This window comes from Podarcis vaucheri (genome assembly GCF_965113315.1).
Source record: "Podarcis vaucheri genome assembly, chromosome: 11".
Classification (NCBI taxonomy): Eukaryota; Metazoa; Chordata; class Lepidosauria; order Squamata; family Lacertidae; genus Podarcis; species Podarcis vaucheri.
Genome location: NC_138749.1, coordinates 9,814,647 through 9,832,646, shown reverse-complemented (window position 1 = coordinate 9,832,646; position 18,000 = coordinate 9,814,647). Strand labels below are relative to the sequence as shown.

Genomic DNA, 18,000 nt, shown 5'->3' with positions numbered 1-18,000 from the left:
TACAGTATCCCCCTGCCGGCCCAGGGTGAGAACTTCAGTACATAACAAAAGGTAATAATGCACTGGCAGGACATCTGCTTTGCATACACAAGGCCCCACTCAGTGTAAGGCAGCTTCTTATGTTCCTATAGATTTTACCCTGAAAGACAGGAGTGTGAATCAGTAAAGCGAAAGATTTAATGAAGCATGCACTCTGCCACAGACGTAAGATTAAGCTGAATGTTGGAAGATTAAAGAAAGATTAACGAAATAGTTTTTTCACACAGTACATTAAGTTATGGAACTCATTCCTACAGAGGCAGCAACAGCCACCAACTTGGATGGCTTTAAGAAGACAAGACAAATCCATGGAAGAGAGGGCTATTGATAGCTACAAGCCACAATGGCTACACACTCTGCCCTTCACAATTGGGACGCAGCAATGCTTCTGAATACCAGTTGCTGGGGACCATAGGATGGGGAGAGTTAGAATCATAGAATCATAGAGTTGGAAGAGACCACAAGGGCCATCGAGTCCAACCCCCTGCCAAGCAGGAAACACCATCAGAGCACTCCTGACATATGGTTGTCAAGCCTCTGCTTAAAGACCTCCAAAGTAGGAGACTCCACCACACTCCTTGGCAGCAAATTCCACTGTTGAACAGCTCTTACTGTCAGGAAGTTCTTCCTAATGTTTAGGTGGAATCTTCTTTCTTGTAGTTTGGATCCATTGCTCCGTGTCCGCTTCTCTGGAGCAGCAGAAAACAACCTTTCTCCCTCCTCTATATGACATCCTTTTATATATTTGAACATGGCTATCATATCACCCCTTAACCTCCTCTTCTCCAGGCTAAACATGCCCAGCTCCCTTAGCCGTTCCTCATAAGGCCTCATTTCCAGGCCTTTGACCATTTTGGTTGCCCTCCTCTGGACACGTTCCAGTTTGTCAGTGTCCTTCTTGAACTGTGGTGCCCAGAACTGGACACAGTACTCCAGGTGAGGTCTGACCAGAGCAGCATACAGTGGCACTATTACTTCCCTTGATCCAGATGCTATACTCCTATGGATGCAGCCCAGAATTGCATTGGCTTTTTTAGCTGCCGCGTCACACTGTTGGCGCATGTCAAGTTTGTGGTCAACCAAGACTCCTAGATCCTTTTCACATGTACTGCTCTCAAGCCAGGTGTCACCCATCTTGTATTTGTGCCTCTCATTTTTTTTGCCCGAGTGCAATACTTTACATTTCTCCCTGTTAAAATTCATCTTGTTTGTTTTGGCCCAGTTCTCTAATCTGTCAAGGCTGACTGAACTGACTGCTCATGTGCAACTGGTTCTTGCTGGTTTCCCAAAGGCATCCAGTCGGCCGCTACAAGAACAAGATCTTAGACTAAGTTGGGCCCCTTGCCTGATCCAGCTGGGCTCTTCTTATTTTCTTATGTTCTTACAGCAACGTCTCCTTGGAAAGACCCTCCTGGTTTGGCCTCCCCACCTTGCAAGAATGCAGAAATGATGTTATTTCGATTATTGAGAGCTGCTTTGAGCTCAGCATTTGCCATTGGAAAAGCAGAATACCATTTATTAAAACCACTCCTGTTTCATCATCACTTTTTCTCCTCCCATTAACGTTGATTTATTATTCTTCTTGTTGTTGTTGTTGTTAATATGAATTAATAATAACCCTTCATCTGAAGATCCTAGGACGGTTTAAATATTTTATACATTTATATATACATTTAAACAGCTTGAATAATTATAAGTTTGTTTGTGTGTGTGTGTTTGTATTATTCAGGCTGCATAAACGTCAATATTGCCAACACCCAAAAACTTTTACTCTCTTGAAATTCAAGAAACCATCCATCCGGGGCAGCGTTACTGCGCGTGCGCGTTCCAGTTCACCTCACGCATGCGCAGAGACAAAGCGCTGGGGGTTACCATAGTAACGGGGGGAAGCGAAACACAACGACGGCTACTCTTTCACTCACCGCCTCTTTGGCCTGATAAGTAGATTTCAACGTTTGGTAGGTTAGCTCCATCTCGTACACGAGAAAAAATCCCTCCTATTCTCCCTTCGGGGCTTTATGAGGCAACACACGAAGCTCCGCAGCCTTGGCGGCGTCTTTCCCGAGGTGTAAAGAGTACAACCAATCAGTACCCCGGAACATACCACGGCTCAGCCAATAAGAGGCAGGAGGGGCGGGATGTGGAGGGCAGGATGGAAAAACTGACCAATCATGAGTTGGGCAAGCTTGGAAGGCAGAGAGGGAGCATTTAAAACGCATGACTTCCCCGCAAAGAATCCTGGGAACTGTAGTTCGTTAAGGGTGCTGAGAATTGTAGCTCTGCGAGGCGGCAAAGCTATAGAAATCCCAGGATTTTCTTTATTTGGGAAGAGAGAGTTGTGTGCTTTTAAATGCACATTTAATGTTCCTTAAATGTAAACTTAAACACAACTCTACAGTGTGATGCAGCAGTAAAAAAAAGAAGTAAAAAAAACTTCAATACTTCTTTTCTAGGCAGCATCGAAAGAAGTATAGTGTCCAGATCAAGGGAAGTAATGTTGTTGTTTAGTCGTGTCCGACTCTTCGTGACCCCCTGGACCAGAGCACGCCAGGCACTCCTGTCTTCCACTGCCTCCCGCAGTTTGGTCAAGCCCATGCTGGTAGCTTTGAGAACACTGTCCAACCATCTCGTTCTCTGCCATCTCCTTCTCCTTGTGCCCTCCATCTTTCCCAACATCAGGGTCTTTTCCAAGGAGTCTTCTCTTCTCATGAGGTGGCCAAAGTCTTGGAGCCTCAGCTTCAGGATCTGTCCTTCCAGTGAGCACTCAGGGCTGATTTCCTTCCGAATGGAGAGGTTTGATCTTCTTGCAGTCCATGGGACTCTCTCAAGAGTCTCCTCCAGCACCATAATTCAAAAGCATCAATTCTTCAGCGATCAGCCTTCTTGATGGTCCAGCTCTCACTTCCATACATCACTACTGGGAAAACCATAGCTTTAACTATATGGACCTTTATCGGCAAGGTGATGTCCCTGCTTTTTAAATAGTCCCACTCTATTCTGCCTTGGTCAGACAACACCTGGAATACTGTGCTGGGCACCACAATTTAAGAAGGATTGGAAATTGGAACATGTGCAGAGAAGGGCAAACAAGGTGATGAAGGGTCTGGAAACTAAGCCTTATGAGGAACAGTTGAAGGCACTGTGTATGTTTAGCCTGGAAAAGAGGAGGCTGAGAAGAGATATGATAGCCATCTTCAAATATCTTAAGGCTGTCACATGGAAAAGGGAGCAAACTTGTTTTATTTCTGCTCTGGAGGGTAGGACCTAAAGCAAGGGCTTCAAGTTAAAGAAAGGAGATTCTAACACAACATCAAGAAAAACTTTCTGACAGTAAGAGCTGTTCAACAGTGGAATGGACTTCCTCGGGAGGTTATAGACTCTCCTTCATTGCAGGTTTTTAAGCAGAAGCCATCTGTCATGTATGATCTAGCTGAAATCATACATGCATGCAAGTTTCCAACTCTACAGTTCTATGATTCTATGCTCTACTCCATGGGTAGGCAAACTAAGGCCCAGGGCACCAGATAAGGCCCAATCGCCTTCTAAATCCTGAGCACACTATCAATATGTGTAAGAGATTCAGGAACTAAGTATTTACCATCTCAAAGGAATGGCCAGGCTACCCAGAAAAGGCAATCAGATAAGGCATTGTCAGGTATCCTGGCAGACAGGTGAGAAGCCAAACACTCAACTTTCTGCTGGGAACCACCTCTTTCCATGATGTACGTACAATGTTTTGCGGGGTGGTCTTGAGCTACAAGGTAGGTAATATCAAAAGTCTATACAGTGGGGTACCTCGGGTTACATACGCTTCAGGTTACACACACTGCTAACCCAGAAACAGTTCAGGTTAAGAACTTTGCTTCAGGATAAGAACAAAAATCGGGCTCCGGCGGCGCGGCGGCAGCAGGAGGCCCCATTAGCTAAAGTGGTGCTTCAGGTTAATCATAGAATCATAGAATCATAGAGTTGGAAGAGACCACAAGGGCCATCGAGTCCAACCCCCTGCCAAGCAGGAAACACCATCAGAGCACTCCTGACATATGGTTGTCAAGCCTCTGCTTAAAGACCTCCAAAGTAGGAGACTCCACCACACTCCTTGGCAGCAAATTCCACTGTCGAACAGCTCTTACTGTCAGGAAGTTCTTCCTAATGTTTAGGTGGAATCTTCTTTCTTGTAGTTTGGATCCATTGCTCCGTGTCCGCTTCTCCGGAGCAGCAGAAAACAACCTTTCTCCCTCCTCTATGTGACATCCTTTTATATATTTGAACATGGCTATCATATCACCCCTTAACCTCCTCTTCTCCAGGCTAAACATGCCCAGCTCCCTTAGCCGTTCCTCATAAGGCATCGTTTCCAGGCCTTTGACCATTTTAGTTGCCCTCCTCTGGACACGTTCCAGTTTGTCAGTGTCCTTCTTGAATTGTGGTGCCCAGAACTGGACACAGTACTCCAGGTGTGGTCTGACCAGAGCAGAATACAGTGGCACTATTACTTCCCTTGATCTAGATGCTATACTCCTATTGATGCAGCCCAGAATTGCATTGGCTTTTTTAGCTGCCGCATCACACTGTTGGCTCATGTCAAGTTTGTGGTCAACCAAGACTCCTAGATCCTTTTCACATGTACTGCTCTCAAGCCAGGTGTCACCCATCTTGTATTTGTGCCTCTCATTTTTTTTGCCCAAGTGCAATACTTTACATTTCTCCCTGTTAAAATTCATCTTGTTTATTTTTGCCCAGTTCTCTAATCTGTCAAGGTCGTTTTGAAGTGTGATCCTGTCCTCTGGGGTGTTAGCCACCCCTCCCAGTTTGGTGTCATCTGCAAATTTGATCAGGATGCCCTTGAGTCCATCATCCAAGTCGTTGATAAAGATGTTGAATAAGACCGGGCCCAAGACAGAACCCTGTTCAGGGGTTCAGAAGCAGAGACGCAGAGAAGGGTGGAAACAGAGAGCGAGGGGGAGGAAGCCGAAGGGAGAATGAGTGATGATGACGACCCGAGATCTCCAAGCCTAAGCAGTGAGTCAGAGGACTCCCAAAAGGGAGCCCCAGTGAGCAGAGCAAGGGGGGGATCCGGGGGGACACCCCAGGAGGAAGGGAACAGAGGAGATTCAGAGAGCAGCAGCTGGAAGTCGGGACCCACGCTCAAGACTGAGAGCAGCAGGGAGGAAGGCAGCCAGGCATCGGGTTCCGGAGGCCGTCAGCAGGAGGGAGGGCACGAGTCAGGGGTGGTCACGCCCTCCTCAGAGAGCGAGGCAACGGTCAAGAGGAAAGTAGAGAGTTGGGCGGGCGCGCCAAGTTCAAATGCAGCGGAAGCTGGAGCAGTAAGCAGCCCGGAGAGTGAGCCAGGTCCCAAAGCCCGCCGAAAGGAAGCGGAAGGATCAGGGGGGTCAGCGTCAGAGGAGAGTAGAAGGGAGGAGTCCCAGGGGGGCAGAAGGACCCAGAGACGTAGGGAGAGGCGAAGGAGGTGGAGCAAGGCTAGGGTATTAAGCTGGTGTGCAAGAGGCGGGGACTCAGATGGGTCTTCGCCGACCTAGGGCAGAAGGTGTAGAGCTGCACGCTGCAGTTCGGAAATGAAACCTGTAACTCAATAAAGACTCTTTTAAAGTGGACGCTGTGTGGCGTGGTCCTATGTGAGCTGGGACCTGGTAGCAGCTCTGACAGTAAGACCCATCTCTTCAAAGCTTCAGAAACCTGAAACCTCGCAGCGGGAGCAGAAGCCGCTAGGGGAGGAAGAGGGGTGTCTGTAAGCAAGCTCACAAAGGTTAGCAAGATGACGGAAGAACAGAGGATCTCCGCGCTGCAAGAGGCAGTGACCCAGTTGTCCTCAGAGGTATTGGCTTCCAAGAAACGGGAGGAGGAGACTACAGCCGCCTACAGAGACCTACACGCCAGGTTTGAAATGCTTGTTAAGCAAGGGCAACCGGGACCCAGACCGGAGGGCGTGGGATTGGCACGGAGAGCAGGAGGGCTTGTGGCTCACTTCGATGGGACTTTGCAACAGTACCCTAATTTTAGAGCAGACGTAATGTGCGCACTGCAACTGCTGGCAAAAGACTTTAGAGATGAGGAAGAGAAGGTGGGGTTCATATTGTCCCATTTGCATGGGGATGCCAAAGCCTGGCTGCGCAATTTGTGGAGGGATAAAGATCCGGCGCTTCAGAATGCAGATGCCTTTATCAAAGCGATGGATGCGTGTTTTTTGTCTACTATTGATGTGGATCTTGCCAGACGGGAGATTCATGGACTAAAACAAGGGAGGGCGAGCGTCTGGCAGTATCACGCCCGATTTTTTGCGCTGGTCAGTGCTTTAGAATGGGATCGGGATTCGCCCCCTGTCAGAGACCTCTTCTGGGAGGGTCTAAGTTCTGCGGTTAAGGATGAAATTGCAAGGGGGGAGAGGCCCCGAAGCACGCAGGAGGTGGTCCAAAGGGCGCTGACTGTGGGGGTGAGGCTGGAAGAACGTCCATGGTGCAGAGATGAAGGACGTGGAGGGCGCGAAGCAGCGAGAAGTTTCTCTTTCGTTCCGAGGGAAGCAGCGCGTGCGCAATCCACACCTCCGCCAGGAGGGGGAGGGGAACCGATGGAGGTTGGAGGTGCAAGGGCTCAGTCAGCAGCCAGAGCCCTAGCACCGGCAGCAGTGAAAGCGAAGCCTCCTAGAGGGAACAGGAAGTGTTACATCTGCGAGGATCCAGGCCATTTGGCGAAGGAGTGTCCCCGGAGGCTCCACAAGCACACTGCAGCCTCAGCAATGGTGACTGCAGCAACGCAGCAAGGAGAACCACAGCAGGGAAACGACGATGTCTGGCTGGAGACGGAGGCACTGGGGCCCAGCCAGACGCATCTGTGAAGCAGTCCCCAGCGATATTGCAACCCACGGATCCCCTCCCACCCAAACCAGTAGTGCAGCTCACAGCATCTCTCCAGCTACCCGACGGCGTCACTATCGAAGTGCCGCTTTCTGTGGATTCTGGAAGCAACGCAGACTTTATAGCGCAGAGCTTTGTGGAGCAGCACGCTATACAGCTATTGCCTGCCACTCTGCCCCTGCAAGTCGTCACAGTGGATGGCAGAGAGTTGCTAGGGGGGCAGGTGGTGAAGCAGACGCCACCGATGGTGATGCGCCTTGGCAACCACAGGGAAGTCATCAGTTTTAATGTCACCCAACTGTCGGACACGCCCATTGTGTTGGGCATGAGTTGGCTGGACAGGCACAGTCCGACACTGGCTTGGTACCAGAGACAACTGATCTTCGGCTCCTCTTATTGCGCAGAACACTGCATCCTGCCCCGACGGGAGGGAGAGGAGGAGGAATCACAACTGCAGTTGGGAACGTTGCAAGCGGTCCCCCACAAATACGCGAGCTTTTTGGAGGTCTTCTGCGAGAAGGAGGCGGACAAGCTACCCCCTCACCGGCCATATGACTGCAAGATTGACCTCCTACCGGGGGCGACGCTGCCGAAGGGGCGGCTATACTCCATGTCTGAAGATGAAATGCAGGAACTCAAACAGTTCATCGAGCATAATCTGGAGCGTGGCTTCATCAGAGAGTCCAAGGCAGTGGGGGGCAGTCCCGTTTTCTTCGTGAAAAAGAAAGACACGCCCCAAAAAAGACTCGTTGTGGACTACCGCCTTTTGAACCAGATGACCAAACCGTCTGATTACCCCATGCCCAGGATTGACGACCTCCTCGCGACGGTGCGCAAGGGACGCGTGTTCACCAAGTTGGACCTGCGAGGGGCGTACAATCTCATCCGCATGCGGGAGGGCGATGAGTGGAAGACGGCCATGTTCACACCGCTGGGCACCTACGAATACAGAGTTATGCCCTTTGGATTACAAAATGGCTCTCACTGTTTTCAAGCTTTTATGCATCACGTGTTGGAGGGACTCCTCTACAAGACATGCGTCTGCTTCCTGGATGACATCCTGATTTTCTCTGACTCGCAGCAAGCTCACGACCGAGACGTGAGGGAGGTGCTCAGCAGGTTGCAACAACATAGACTGTACGCCAAGCTGGAGAAGTGCCAGTTCGACACGACGGAGGTGGATTTCCTGGGATACAAGTTGTCGGACAAGGGGATAGCCATGGACAGCACCAAGGTTCGTGCGGTATTGGATTGGAAGAGCCCGCGCAACCGGAAGGAGGTCCAGCGGTTTGTCGGCTTCGCCAACTTCTATCGCAAGTTTATCAAGGGGTTCGCGATGCAGACGGCAGCAATTACGGACACGCTCAGCTCCAAAAAAAAGAAATTCATCTGGACGGAGCAGGCGGAACAGTCCTTTCAAGCGCTCAAGCATCTCTTCGCATCGGAGAAGCAACTGCTGCATATCGACCCCAGTAAACCGTTGAGGGTAGAGACAGACGCGTCAGACAGAGCCGTGGGAGCTGTCCTGCTGCAGCGAGACCCGCAGGGGGTGTGGCGGCCGGGAGCGTTCTACTCCAGAAAGCTCAGCAAGTCGGAGCAGAACTACACCATCTGGGACAGGGAGTTGCTGGCCATTCATGCAGCTTTCAAGGCGTGGAGGCACTTCCTAATCGGCGCCAAGCACACGGTGCAGGTCTGCACGGACCACAAGAATCTGGAGCACTGGCGCACGGCTCAGTTCCTGAACCAGAGGCAGATACGTTGGGCGGAGTTCTTTGCTGACTTCAATTTCCGAATAGAGTACGTCCCAGGCGACACCAACATCATGGCGGATGCACTGTCCCGAAAACCGCAATACCTAGAAGAGGTGACGCCAGCGGCGGCCATGCACATCTTCGCACCGACGGCGTGGGCGTGTGCCTCAGCTACAGTAGACCTGGATGCGGTGCGACGTGCATTGCGGGACGACTCATTCGCGCAAGACAAGATGGCGGAACTGCTCAGAGGCACGGCTACCACGGACGAGTTCCAGGTGCGGGACGGCTTGCTCCTACGCAAAGGGGCTGTCTATGTACCAGGAGACGACCTTCGCGCCAAGGTACTGCAACAGTTGCACGACGCACCCACGGCCGGTCACTTTGGCACAGAGAAAACGATGGAATTAGTCGCGAGAGACTTCTGGTGGCCCAGGCTGAGAGGGGAGGTCGCGGACTACGTCGCGAGGTGCGACACCTGCCAGAGGGCCAAGCCGGTACACAGACCACCGGCGGGACTGTTAGAACCGCTGCAAACACCGTTTGAACCGTGGGAGAGGGTGGCCCTGGACTTTGTGACGGATTTACCCAGCTCGAGAGGCAAGACAGCTGTGCTAGTGGTGGTGGACTTGTTCACCAAGATGGCACATTTCATTCCGTGTGCGAAGGTGGCCACGGCGGAACAAACCGCCAAACTGTTCATAGATCACGTGTTCAAAGTGCATGGCCTGCCACGGTCTATCCTGTCCGACCGCGGACGCCAGTTCATCTCGTCTTTCTGGCAGAAGCTGATGGGTTTTCTAAATGTCAAGGTCAATCTGGCATCAGCAAGACACCCGCAGACCAACGGGCAAGCAGAGAGGGTCAATGCCATCATGCAGCAGTACCTGAGATGCTATGCCAATCAACAGCCTGCGACGTGGGTGGATTACCTGCCGCTAGCCGAGTTCGCTTACAACAACACGAAGCACGTGTCCACAGGAGTGACGCCGTTCTTTGCCAACAATGGGAGGAATCCCAGAACCTTCCCGGGACTGGAGAGAGTGGGGGAAGGAGAACCACAGACGGCGGACGCGTTCGCGTCAGAGCTGCAGGCGGTCCACGATCAACTCAGACGGCAGCTGGAGCTAGCTAAGCACGCCTACAAGGTGCAAGCTGACAAGCACAGGCGGGTTGGCGAAGTGATCCAAGTGGGAGACTGGGTCTGGTTGGCAGCCCACGCAGTGCCGACCAGGTCACTTGCCAAGAAGAAGTTGGGGCACAAGCAGATCGGTCCGTACCAAGTCGAAGCGCAGATCAACCCGGTAGCCTTCCGACTGGCGCTGCCGGAGGGTTCCAGAATGCATCCGGTGTTCCACAGGTCGGTGCTCACTCCCTACAAGGCACCTCACAGGTTCCAGGAGCCAGGGACGGCGCCAAGTCCGCTCCGGGAACGGACGGAGACGCGGGAGGTGAAGCACCAGGACCACATCAACGAGGTCACGGAGATTTTGGACTCCAGATGGGGGGAAGAGGGAGTCGAATACCTCTTAGCCAGAGAGGGCACCCGGGCCAGCGCCAATAGCTGGGTACCAGACTACGCTTTGGAGGAACCCCTGCTCAAGGACGAGTTTCATGCCCTCTTCCCACACAAACCCATGCCAGCGAGCTTCTTCGACGACTGGTTGTTCACACCCACACTTTCTTCCAGCACGTTCCATGGATTCGACTCAGAAGGGGAACCCGCACGGAGCACCCGTTCCCCAGAAGGTTCACCGGCAGGTTCGGCATCAGGCAACTCGTATTGGTGGGACGATCGACCAGAGGAGCAATGGCGCAGGAAGTGGCTGGAGATGCCAGGTCGAGCGACCGACGCAGAGACTGACATGGACGTGTTCGGGGAGGACCTCGGGTTCGAGCACGGCGGTACAGAGATGGAAGAGCAACAAGTCAACGTCGACGACCGCGAGGGGGAAGACTCGGAGGTCTTCAGTTGGCGGCCACCCACGGGGAGCGACCTGTATCCAGCATTCCCTCCCATGATGATGGAGCACCCAGCACCCACACCTGACAGCGGGGAGGGGGGAAGGGGGGGCTTCGAGGGGGGGATGGATGTCAGGGGTTCAGAAGCAGAGACGCAGAGAAGGGTGGAAACAGAGAGCGAGGGGGAGGAAGCCGAAGGGAGAATGAGTGATGATGACGACCCGAGATCTCCAAGCCTAAGCAGTGAGTCAGAGGACTCCCAAAAGGGAGCCCCAGTGAGCAGAGCAAGGGGGGGATCCGGGGGGACACCCCAGGAGGAAGGGAACAGAGGAGATTCAGAGAGCAGCAGCTGGAAGTCGGGACCCACGCTCAAGACTGAGAGCAGCAGGGAGGAAGGCAGCCAGGCATCGGGTTCCGGAGGCCGTCAGCAGGAGGGAGGGCACGAGTCAGGGGTGGTCACGCCCTCCTCAGAGAGCGAGGCAACGGTCAAGAGGAAAGTAGAGAGTTGGGCGCGCGCGCCAAGTTCAAATGCAGCGGAAGCTGGAGCAGTAAGCAGCCCGGAGAGTGAGCCAGGTCCCAAAGCCCGCCGAAAGGAAGCGGAAGGATCAGGGGGGTCAGCGTCAGAGGAGAGTAGAAGGGAGGAGTCCCAGGGGGGCAGAAGGACCCAGAGACGTAGGGAGAGGCGAAGGAGGTGGAGCAAGGCTAGGGTATTAAGCTGGTGTGCAAGAGGCGGGGACTCAGATGGGTCTTCGCCGACCTAGGGCAGAAGGTGTAGAGCTGCACGCTGCAGTTCGGAAATGAAACCTGTAACTCAATAAAGACTCTTTTAAAGTGGACGCTGTGTGGCGTGGTCCTATGTGAGCTGGGACCTGGTAGCAGCTCTGACAGGTGTCATCTGCAAATTTGATCAGGATGCCCTTGAGTCCATCATCCAAGTCGTTGATAAAGATGTTGAATAAGACCGGGCCCAAGACAGAACCCTGTGGCACCCCACTAGTCACTCTTCTAAAGAACAGGTTAAGAACAGTTTCAGGTTAAGAACGGACCTCCGGAACGAATTAAGTACTTAACCCGAGGTACCACTGGATAAGAGCTTGTGCACCAATGTTCTGGGTTCCTCTTCTCCATCCCTGCATGGGGGGAGTGGGGGACCCTGTTGCAACAGTTTAATAAAGATCAGGCTTACTAGCTGCTTTGCTTCTCAATATTCTCTGGCTGGCCTCTGTATTTTTCTCCTAGCGATAGAGAATCTACATAAAGACTCTATACGGGCTCTTGGATACCCATAACGGAAAAAGGAGCAGGTTTTTTTTTTTCTTATAACACCTTTGTACTTACATTATTAAGCAAAATCAAACATTAGGCAGTAATCCTAAGCATGCTTGATGGGCGGGGCTCAATTGGCACTTACTTCTGAGTATACATGTTACTTAGGTTTGTACTTAGCTAATCATATGATATCTATAATTTAGGTTGCTGCTCCATTCCAAATAGGACATCATATTGAAAATATGGCAGGCAGTTCCCTACAAATTACAGGGTCTCCGAATACACATAATACATTGTTTTACTTAATTAAGCCTCATGGCAAGTCATGCCAAATTTTAATCAAGAAGAAGAAGAAGAGTTTGGATTTGATATCCCGCCTTTCACTCCCTTCAGGAGTCTCAAAGCGGCTAACATTCTCCTTTCCATTCCTCCTCCACAGCAAACACTCTGTGAGGTGATTGGGAGTGTGAGACTTCAAAGAAGTGTGACTGGCCCCAGGTCACCCAGCAGCTGCATGTGGAGGAGCGGGGAAGCGACCCCGGTTTCCCAGGTTATGAGACTACCACTCTTAACCACTACATCACACTGGCTCTCTAATCAAGAGCCACCTGAAACAACTCAAGGAATAAAATCTTTAAATAGTTAACACCTGCAAGTGCATATTTAGAGGTCAACAGGCTGGGAAGGTTTGCCTTCAGTTTCCAAAAAATCTGGTCGGAGGTTTTTGAGAAACGAGGTATGTATTCTCTCTTTCCAATGGTAATTCATACCTGCGATGCCTTTTTTTAAAACTCTTTTCTTCCAACTCCAGGTCTACTGAAACAGAAAGGACAAGAAGAAAGATAAACGAAGGAATCCCTGGAAGGTTAAGACGGTGTTTCAGAACATTAAAAGGTAGTAGTAGAAGAAAAGGCTGCTAAAGCCACTTACATTTGAGGTGAGCGAAAACAATAGCTACAAAGTCTTATACAGATGTAAAGAAGAGTAATGGAAAACTCGAAATATAATTGTGTATAATTGTGGCATGTAACCTTTGAGGGGGGTACTATAAAACTAACTGGGGCTGAATCCTGTGCACTCTTACCTGTGAGTAAACTCTGTTGTGCCCACTCCTGTTTGCTCTGCATCCAGTACAGTCCCAGCTTATTTGGGAAGCAGTGTATGTACAATGTTAGCCAAAATTCCCTATTTCTGCTTTCCTTTCTTACGAAATAATATGCATTGATGCATCACCCCACCAAAAAAAATCAGTTTTGATCTATACTGAGATAAAGTTGCGCTTTAAGCTAGTAATTTGTGCACATGGCACAACCACAGTGGAATTTACTTTGGAGTAATTTCTAAAGAGGGGAAGAGGTTTCTGTTGAAAAGTTGGCACAGAAGTAGATAAGGAGGGGTGCTGGGAATTGTTTGTTCATTAAGATATTCTTATTTTATTGGTATTTCAAGGTTTTGCATTGCTTGAGTATTTGCTTGTGGGAGATTGGAAGTCATTTTGGTGTATTATTGGAAAAACAGGACAAAGTTTTACTCAGAGTAAACCCATTTAAATGAATGGATTTTAGTCACGTCTATCACTTTTAGTTGGTCTACTCCGAGTATGACAACCAATGGATGCAGCCCTCTGAAGTTACTCAGTGAAAGGGGTCAATGGGGTCAAAGTGCCCTGAAAATTTCAGTTTGCTACTCTGTTGCAATACAAGAAAAAGGAAAAAAAATTGTTAACTAAGTCATTGTATGATGATGTCATTATGAATCAATTATGTGTCCTGATTGAGAAAACTACAGTGTCATAATAAGTCCAGGTTCTTGGAAAACCTGAACTGTGGAAGAGTAAATAAATAGTATAGATCAGGAATATTTATGTGGCTGTATGTGATTTTCATACTGCTCTTTATGCATTGTTTAACTGGTATATATAGAGCCTTGCCTGAAGAACTGGTATGGTATACAGTGGTACCTTGGATCTCAAACTTAATCTGTTCCGGAAGTCCATTCCAGAACCAAAGCATTCCAAAACCAAGGTGCACTTTCCCATAGAAAGTAACATAAAATGGATTAATCCGTTCTAGACTTTTAAAAACAACCCCCAAAACAGCAATTTAACATGAATTTTACTATCTAACGAGACCATTGATCCATAAAACGAAAGCAATAAACAATGTACTGCCGTCACACAATCAGTAGCTGAACTGGGTTCCACATACAGTCATACCTCGGGTTACAGACACGTCAGGTTGCATTTTTTCGGGTTACGGACCCACTGAAACCCAGAAGTACCAGAATGAGTTACTTTTGGGTTTCGGGGGTCGCACATGCGCAGAAGTGCTAAATTGCGCTTTGTGCATGTGCAGAAGCACCGAATTGCAACCCATGTGTGCGTAGACGCGCCGCTGCGGGTTGCGAATGCTGCGGTTTGTGAATGCTGCGGTTTGTGAATGTGCATCCCGCACAGATCACGTTCGCAATCCGAGCGTCCACTGTAGTCACAAAAACAAGCAAAAAAGAGCCGCAAAAATACAAAATAAATACAAAAAACAGTCAGACCTCAGTGTGGCACTCAAATCGGAAGCATGACATTCAAAATGGAAGCGTGGCACTCAAATTGGAAGTGTAACACTCAAAAGTGAGCATGTTCAGCTTCCGGGGGAAAATTGCAAACCAGAACACTTATTTCCAGATTTGCAGTGTTTGGGTTCCAAGTTGTTTGAGTACCAAGGTGTTTGAGAACCAAGGTACCACTGTACTAGATATTGTCAAATCTGGTCCATAATTCCTGTTCAGGAAAGATCACAAGGTGACCTTTAGCCATTAATATCAGATATATCAGTAATATCTCTGGGCATCATGGGATTGTTGGCTGGGTGTGGGAGACACCCAGACTTGTTTACTGGAAAAGTGGGGTTTTAAAGAGAGAGAAAATGCTTCTTTGCATCTTAATGATGATTTGGAATGAATAATTATCATGTGGCTCCTGTTTCCATGACTATATTTTTCCTATGGCTGTTGTATACTTGCTTCTAAGGAAGTGTGCATAGGACTGCAGTATTCTAGTCTTAATATGTAAAACTGAAAATCTGTTTCCACTTAAAAAAGACCTTGTACAGTAATTAAAAAGATAACAGCTTCAAAATGTGACCTGGCAGTAATTCTGCATTCATTGCCATGAGGAATAAAATGTGATTTTATTCTTTCTCGTTTAAGCTGAAAAGTGCCTATGTTACGTATTTGGTATATGTGTTTATTCTTCATAGTAATCAATAATAATTACCACCATGCTCCACTGTTTCCTTATTCATTAGAATCCCAGTATCTGAAAACACCCATATGTTTCAACAATATTTGAGGGGCAGGAAATCATTGCCTTTAAAATCCCCAGCTTGAGGGCCACTTCAAATAATTTTGATTTTCAGCATACGCAGGATCCCAAAACAGTGACATCATTGTGGCTCTACACAGCTGCAAGAACAAAAGCTCTTTCCAGCTGGGTCCAAGGACATGAGTGCTATGTCTTCCCAAACTCATGTGGGAATAGCAGTTAAAGCGTTCTTGCCACTGAACAGAGCCCCAAGCATGCGTGGCTGCCCATGGACATGATATTACATAAGTATATGGCTATGTACACATTAGTGGCTAGAAACTCAGCAAGGCAGCATTTCAACTTCCTTTTTTATAGAATCGTAAGAGTTGGAAGGGACCCCAGGGGTCATCTGTATGAATTGCATATATTTAAGATTTCCCATATCGGGATGCGGGTGGCGCTGTGGGTTAAACCACAGAGCCTAGGGCTTGCCAATCAGAAGGTCGGCGGTTCGAATCCCCACGAATCCTCCCGTTGCTCGGTCCCTGCTCCTGCCAACCTAGCAGTTCGAAAGCACGTCAAAGTGCAAGTAGATCAATAGGTACCATTCCGGCGGGAAGGTAAACGGCATTTCCGTGCGTTGCTCTGGTTCGCCAGAAGCGGCTTAGTCAGGCTGGCCACATGACCCAGAAGCTGTACGCCGGCTCCCTTGGCCAATAAAGCGAGATGAGCGCCACAACCCTAGAATCGGCCACGACTGGACCTAATGGTCAGGGGTCCCTTTACCTTTTTAAGAGTTCCCATATTTTGGGGAGGGAAGTAGCGAGGAAGAAAGAGTTTACCAAATCAACCCAGAAGAACTGAGGGCTGTGATGGTTAGCAAAGAGCAAATCGGCTTCAAGGGGGAAGAATGTGAGACAAAACACAGATTTGTGTATCCCACTATTTTGACCATAACTCTGTTGTTGAGAATAAAGTAATCTTGTGGCATCTTGAAGGCAGACTTACACCTTTAAAACACAGTCAAAGCACATTACCCTCCCTCCAATGACGATGATATAATAATAACATATAGCTTAAAGTCTGTTAATGTTTTTTTAATGATTGGGGTCCCCCCAAATGTTTTCAGCTGTTCATATTTTATCTTTAAGTCTCCTTGAGTATCTGTTAGGGGAGAAATGATGGGTATAAATAAATTATTGCTAACATTTAATATTCTGGACACACTAGTTGCTGGGAAAGTAACTCTGTGAGGGGGTGAACTGCAGTGCCCAATTTTGGAAGAATGTGCTTTGAAAAGGATTACTGTAACTATTTGTATAATGTGTAAATCTATCTACTGGTAGTTTTGATTCTATATTTAATTGCTTTTTAATTGTGAGTTCTGTTTCTAGCGGTTCCTATATTTTTTGTCTGTAAACCGCCTTGAGTCCCTAGCAGGGGAAAAGGCGGGGTATAAATAAATATACTATGCAACAACCACCAACTGATGTGCGTGTGCCACACCTTGTGATTGATTATGCGGGGAGTGGCTTATCTGCCCCCCTATTTTATTTTGGTTCACACCATAGCTGTTAACCTTCCCTTTTTTGCGGGAAATTCCCTTATTCCAGCGCCGTTTCCCGCTGCTATCCTGGATTGTTAGATATCCCTGTAGACTGTCCCCGGGACAGGTGAGGCTGCTGATACCTTATTTTCAAATCTGAAAGTTGACAGCTATGGTTCACACCCCTGATAACAACAACACTGTTAATAATTCTGGGCGCTGTATAGTGGTACCTTGGTTCTCAAATGCCTTGGTTCTCAAACTCCGAAGTGTTCTGGGTTTTGAACGTTTTTCAGAAGCTGAACACCCGATGCGGCTGTCGTCTATTGTTTCCAGGGCACCTGCACCAATCAGAAGCTGTGCCTTGGTTTTTGAACATTTTGGAAGCCAAACGGACTTTCGGAATGGATTAAGTTTGGCGCTTTTGTTTTTGCTATTTATTTTGCGTTTTTGTTTTTGAGGCTTTTTCAATTAATTTGTTTTTGTGACTGTGTGGGACCCAGTTCACCTACTGATTGATTGATTGATTGATTGTGTGACTGCGGAAATGAATGAAAGCCCTCCCTCCAAACAATGACTATCACCAGTGCAGGTAAGAAAAAAAGAATAATTTTAATTTTTATCATCCATCTACAATACTGTCTTAATTGTTTTATAGTACAGTATGTTACGGTAAAAATCTGGGTGCGGGGCTACTCTGCCACCCAGCTCGTCGGACTAAGTCCGCGGGTCCCTGCAGAAGAAAATGAGCTCAGCCAGAGACAGGAGCAAGCTGCAGAAGATCCAAGTTTATTGCGCAACAGGTTCAAGGCAAGATTGAACAGCGAGAAAGGGGTGACATGAACTTTTGAAACTTCCCTCCATGTCCCAGAATACAGTGCAAAATACATCCCAATTACATCATGAATACATGAAGAAGAGGTTGGGTTACACAGGATTAACATATGGAGGAGGGAGGGGGGAATATGCAGAGCTGGAGATATGCGCAGATAAGCACATCCTGAGTACAGTGGTGCCTCGCAAGACGAAATTACCGTATTTTTTGCACCATAACACTCACTTTTTTCCTCCTAGAAAGTAAGGGGAAATGTCTGTGCGCGTTATGGAGGGAATGCCTACGGGTGGCATGCCTACGGATTTTCCTCCTCTAAAAACTACGTGTGTGTTACGGTCGGGTGCGTGTTATAGAGCGAAAAATACGGTAATCCGTTCCGCGTGTCTCTTCGTCTTGTGGTTTTTTCGTCTTGCGAAGCACGG

General features: G+C 48.7%; 1 protein-coding gene across 3 annotated transcripts in view; it reads right to left on the bottom strand.

Annotated features, from left to right (window-relative positions):
- Positions 1-2,158, bottom strand: part of KATNAL2 (katanin catalytic subunit A1 like 2) — a 39,568-nt gene extending 37,410 nt beyond the window's left edge. For 2 of the 3 annotated variants that reach the window (XM_082242020.1, XM_082242021.1), the window contains exon 1: positions 1,962-2,158. In XM_082242020.1, coding sequence (XP_082098146.1) covers positions 1,962-2,012 — 51 coding nt within the window. In that variant the 5' untranslated portion in view covers positions 2,013-2,158. The remainder of the gene's footprint in view (positions 1-1,961) is intronic. The other variant, XM_082242022.1, reaches the window with a different exon arrangement.
- Positions 2,159-18,000: the final 15,842 nt, after the last annotated feature.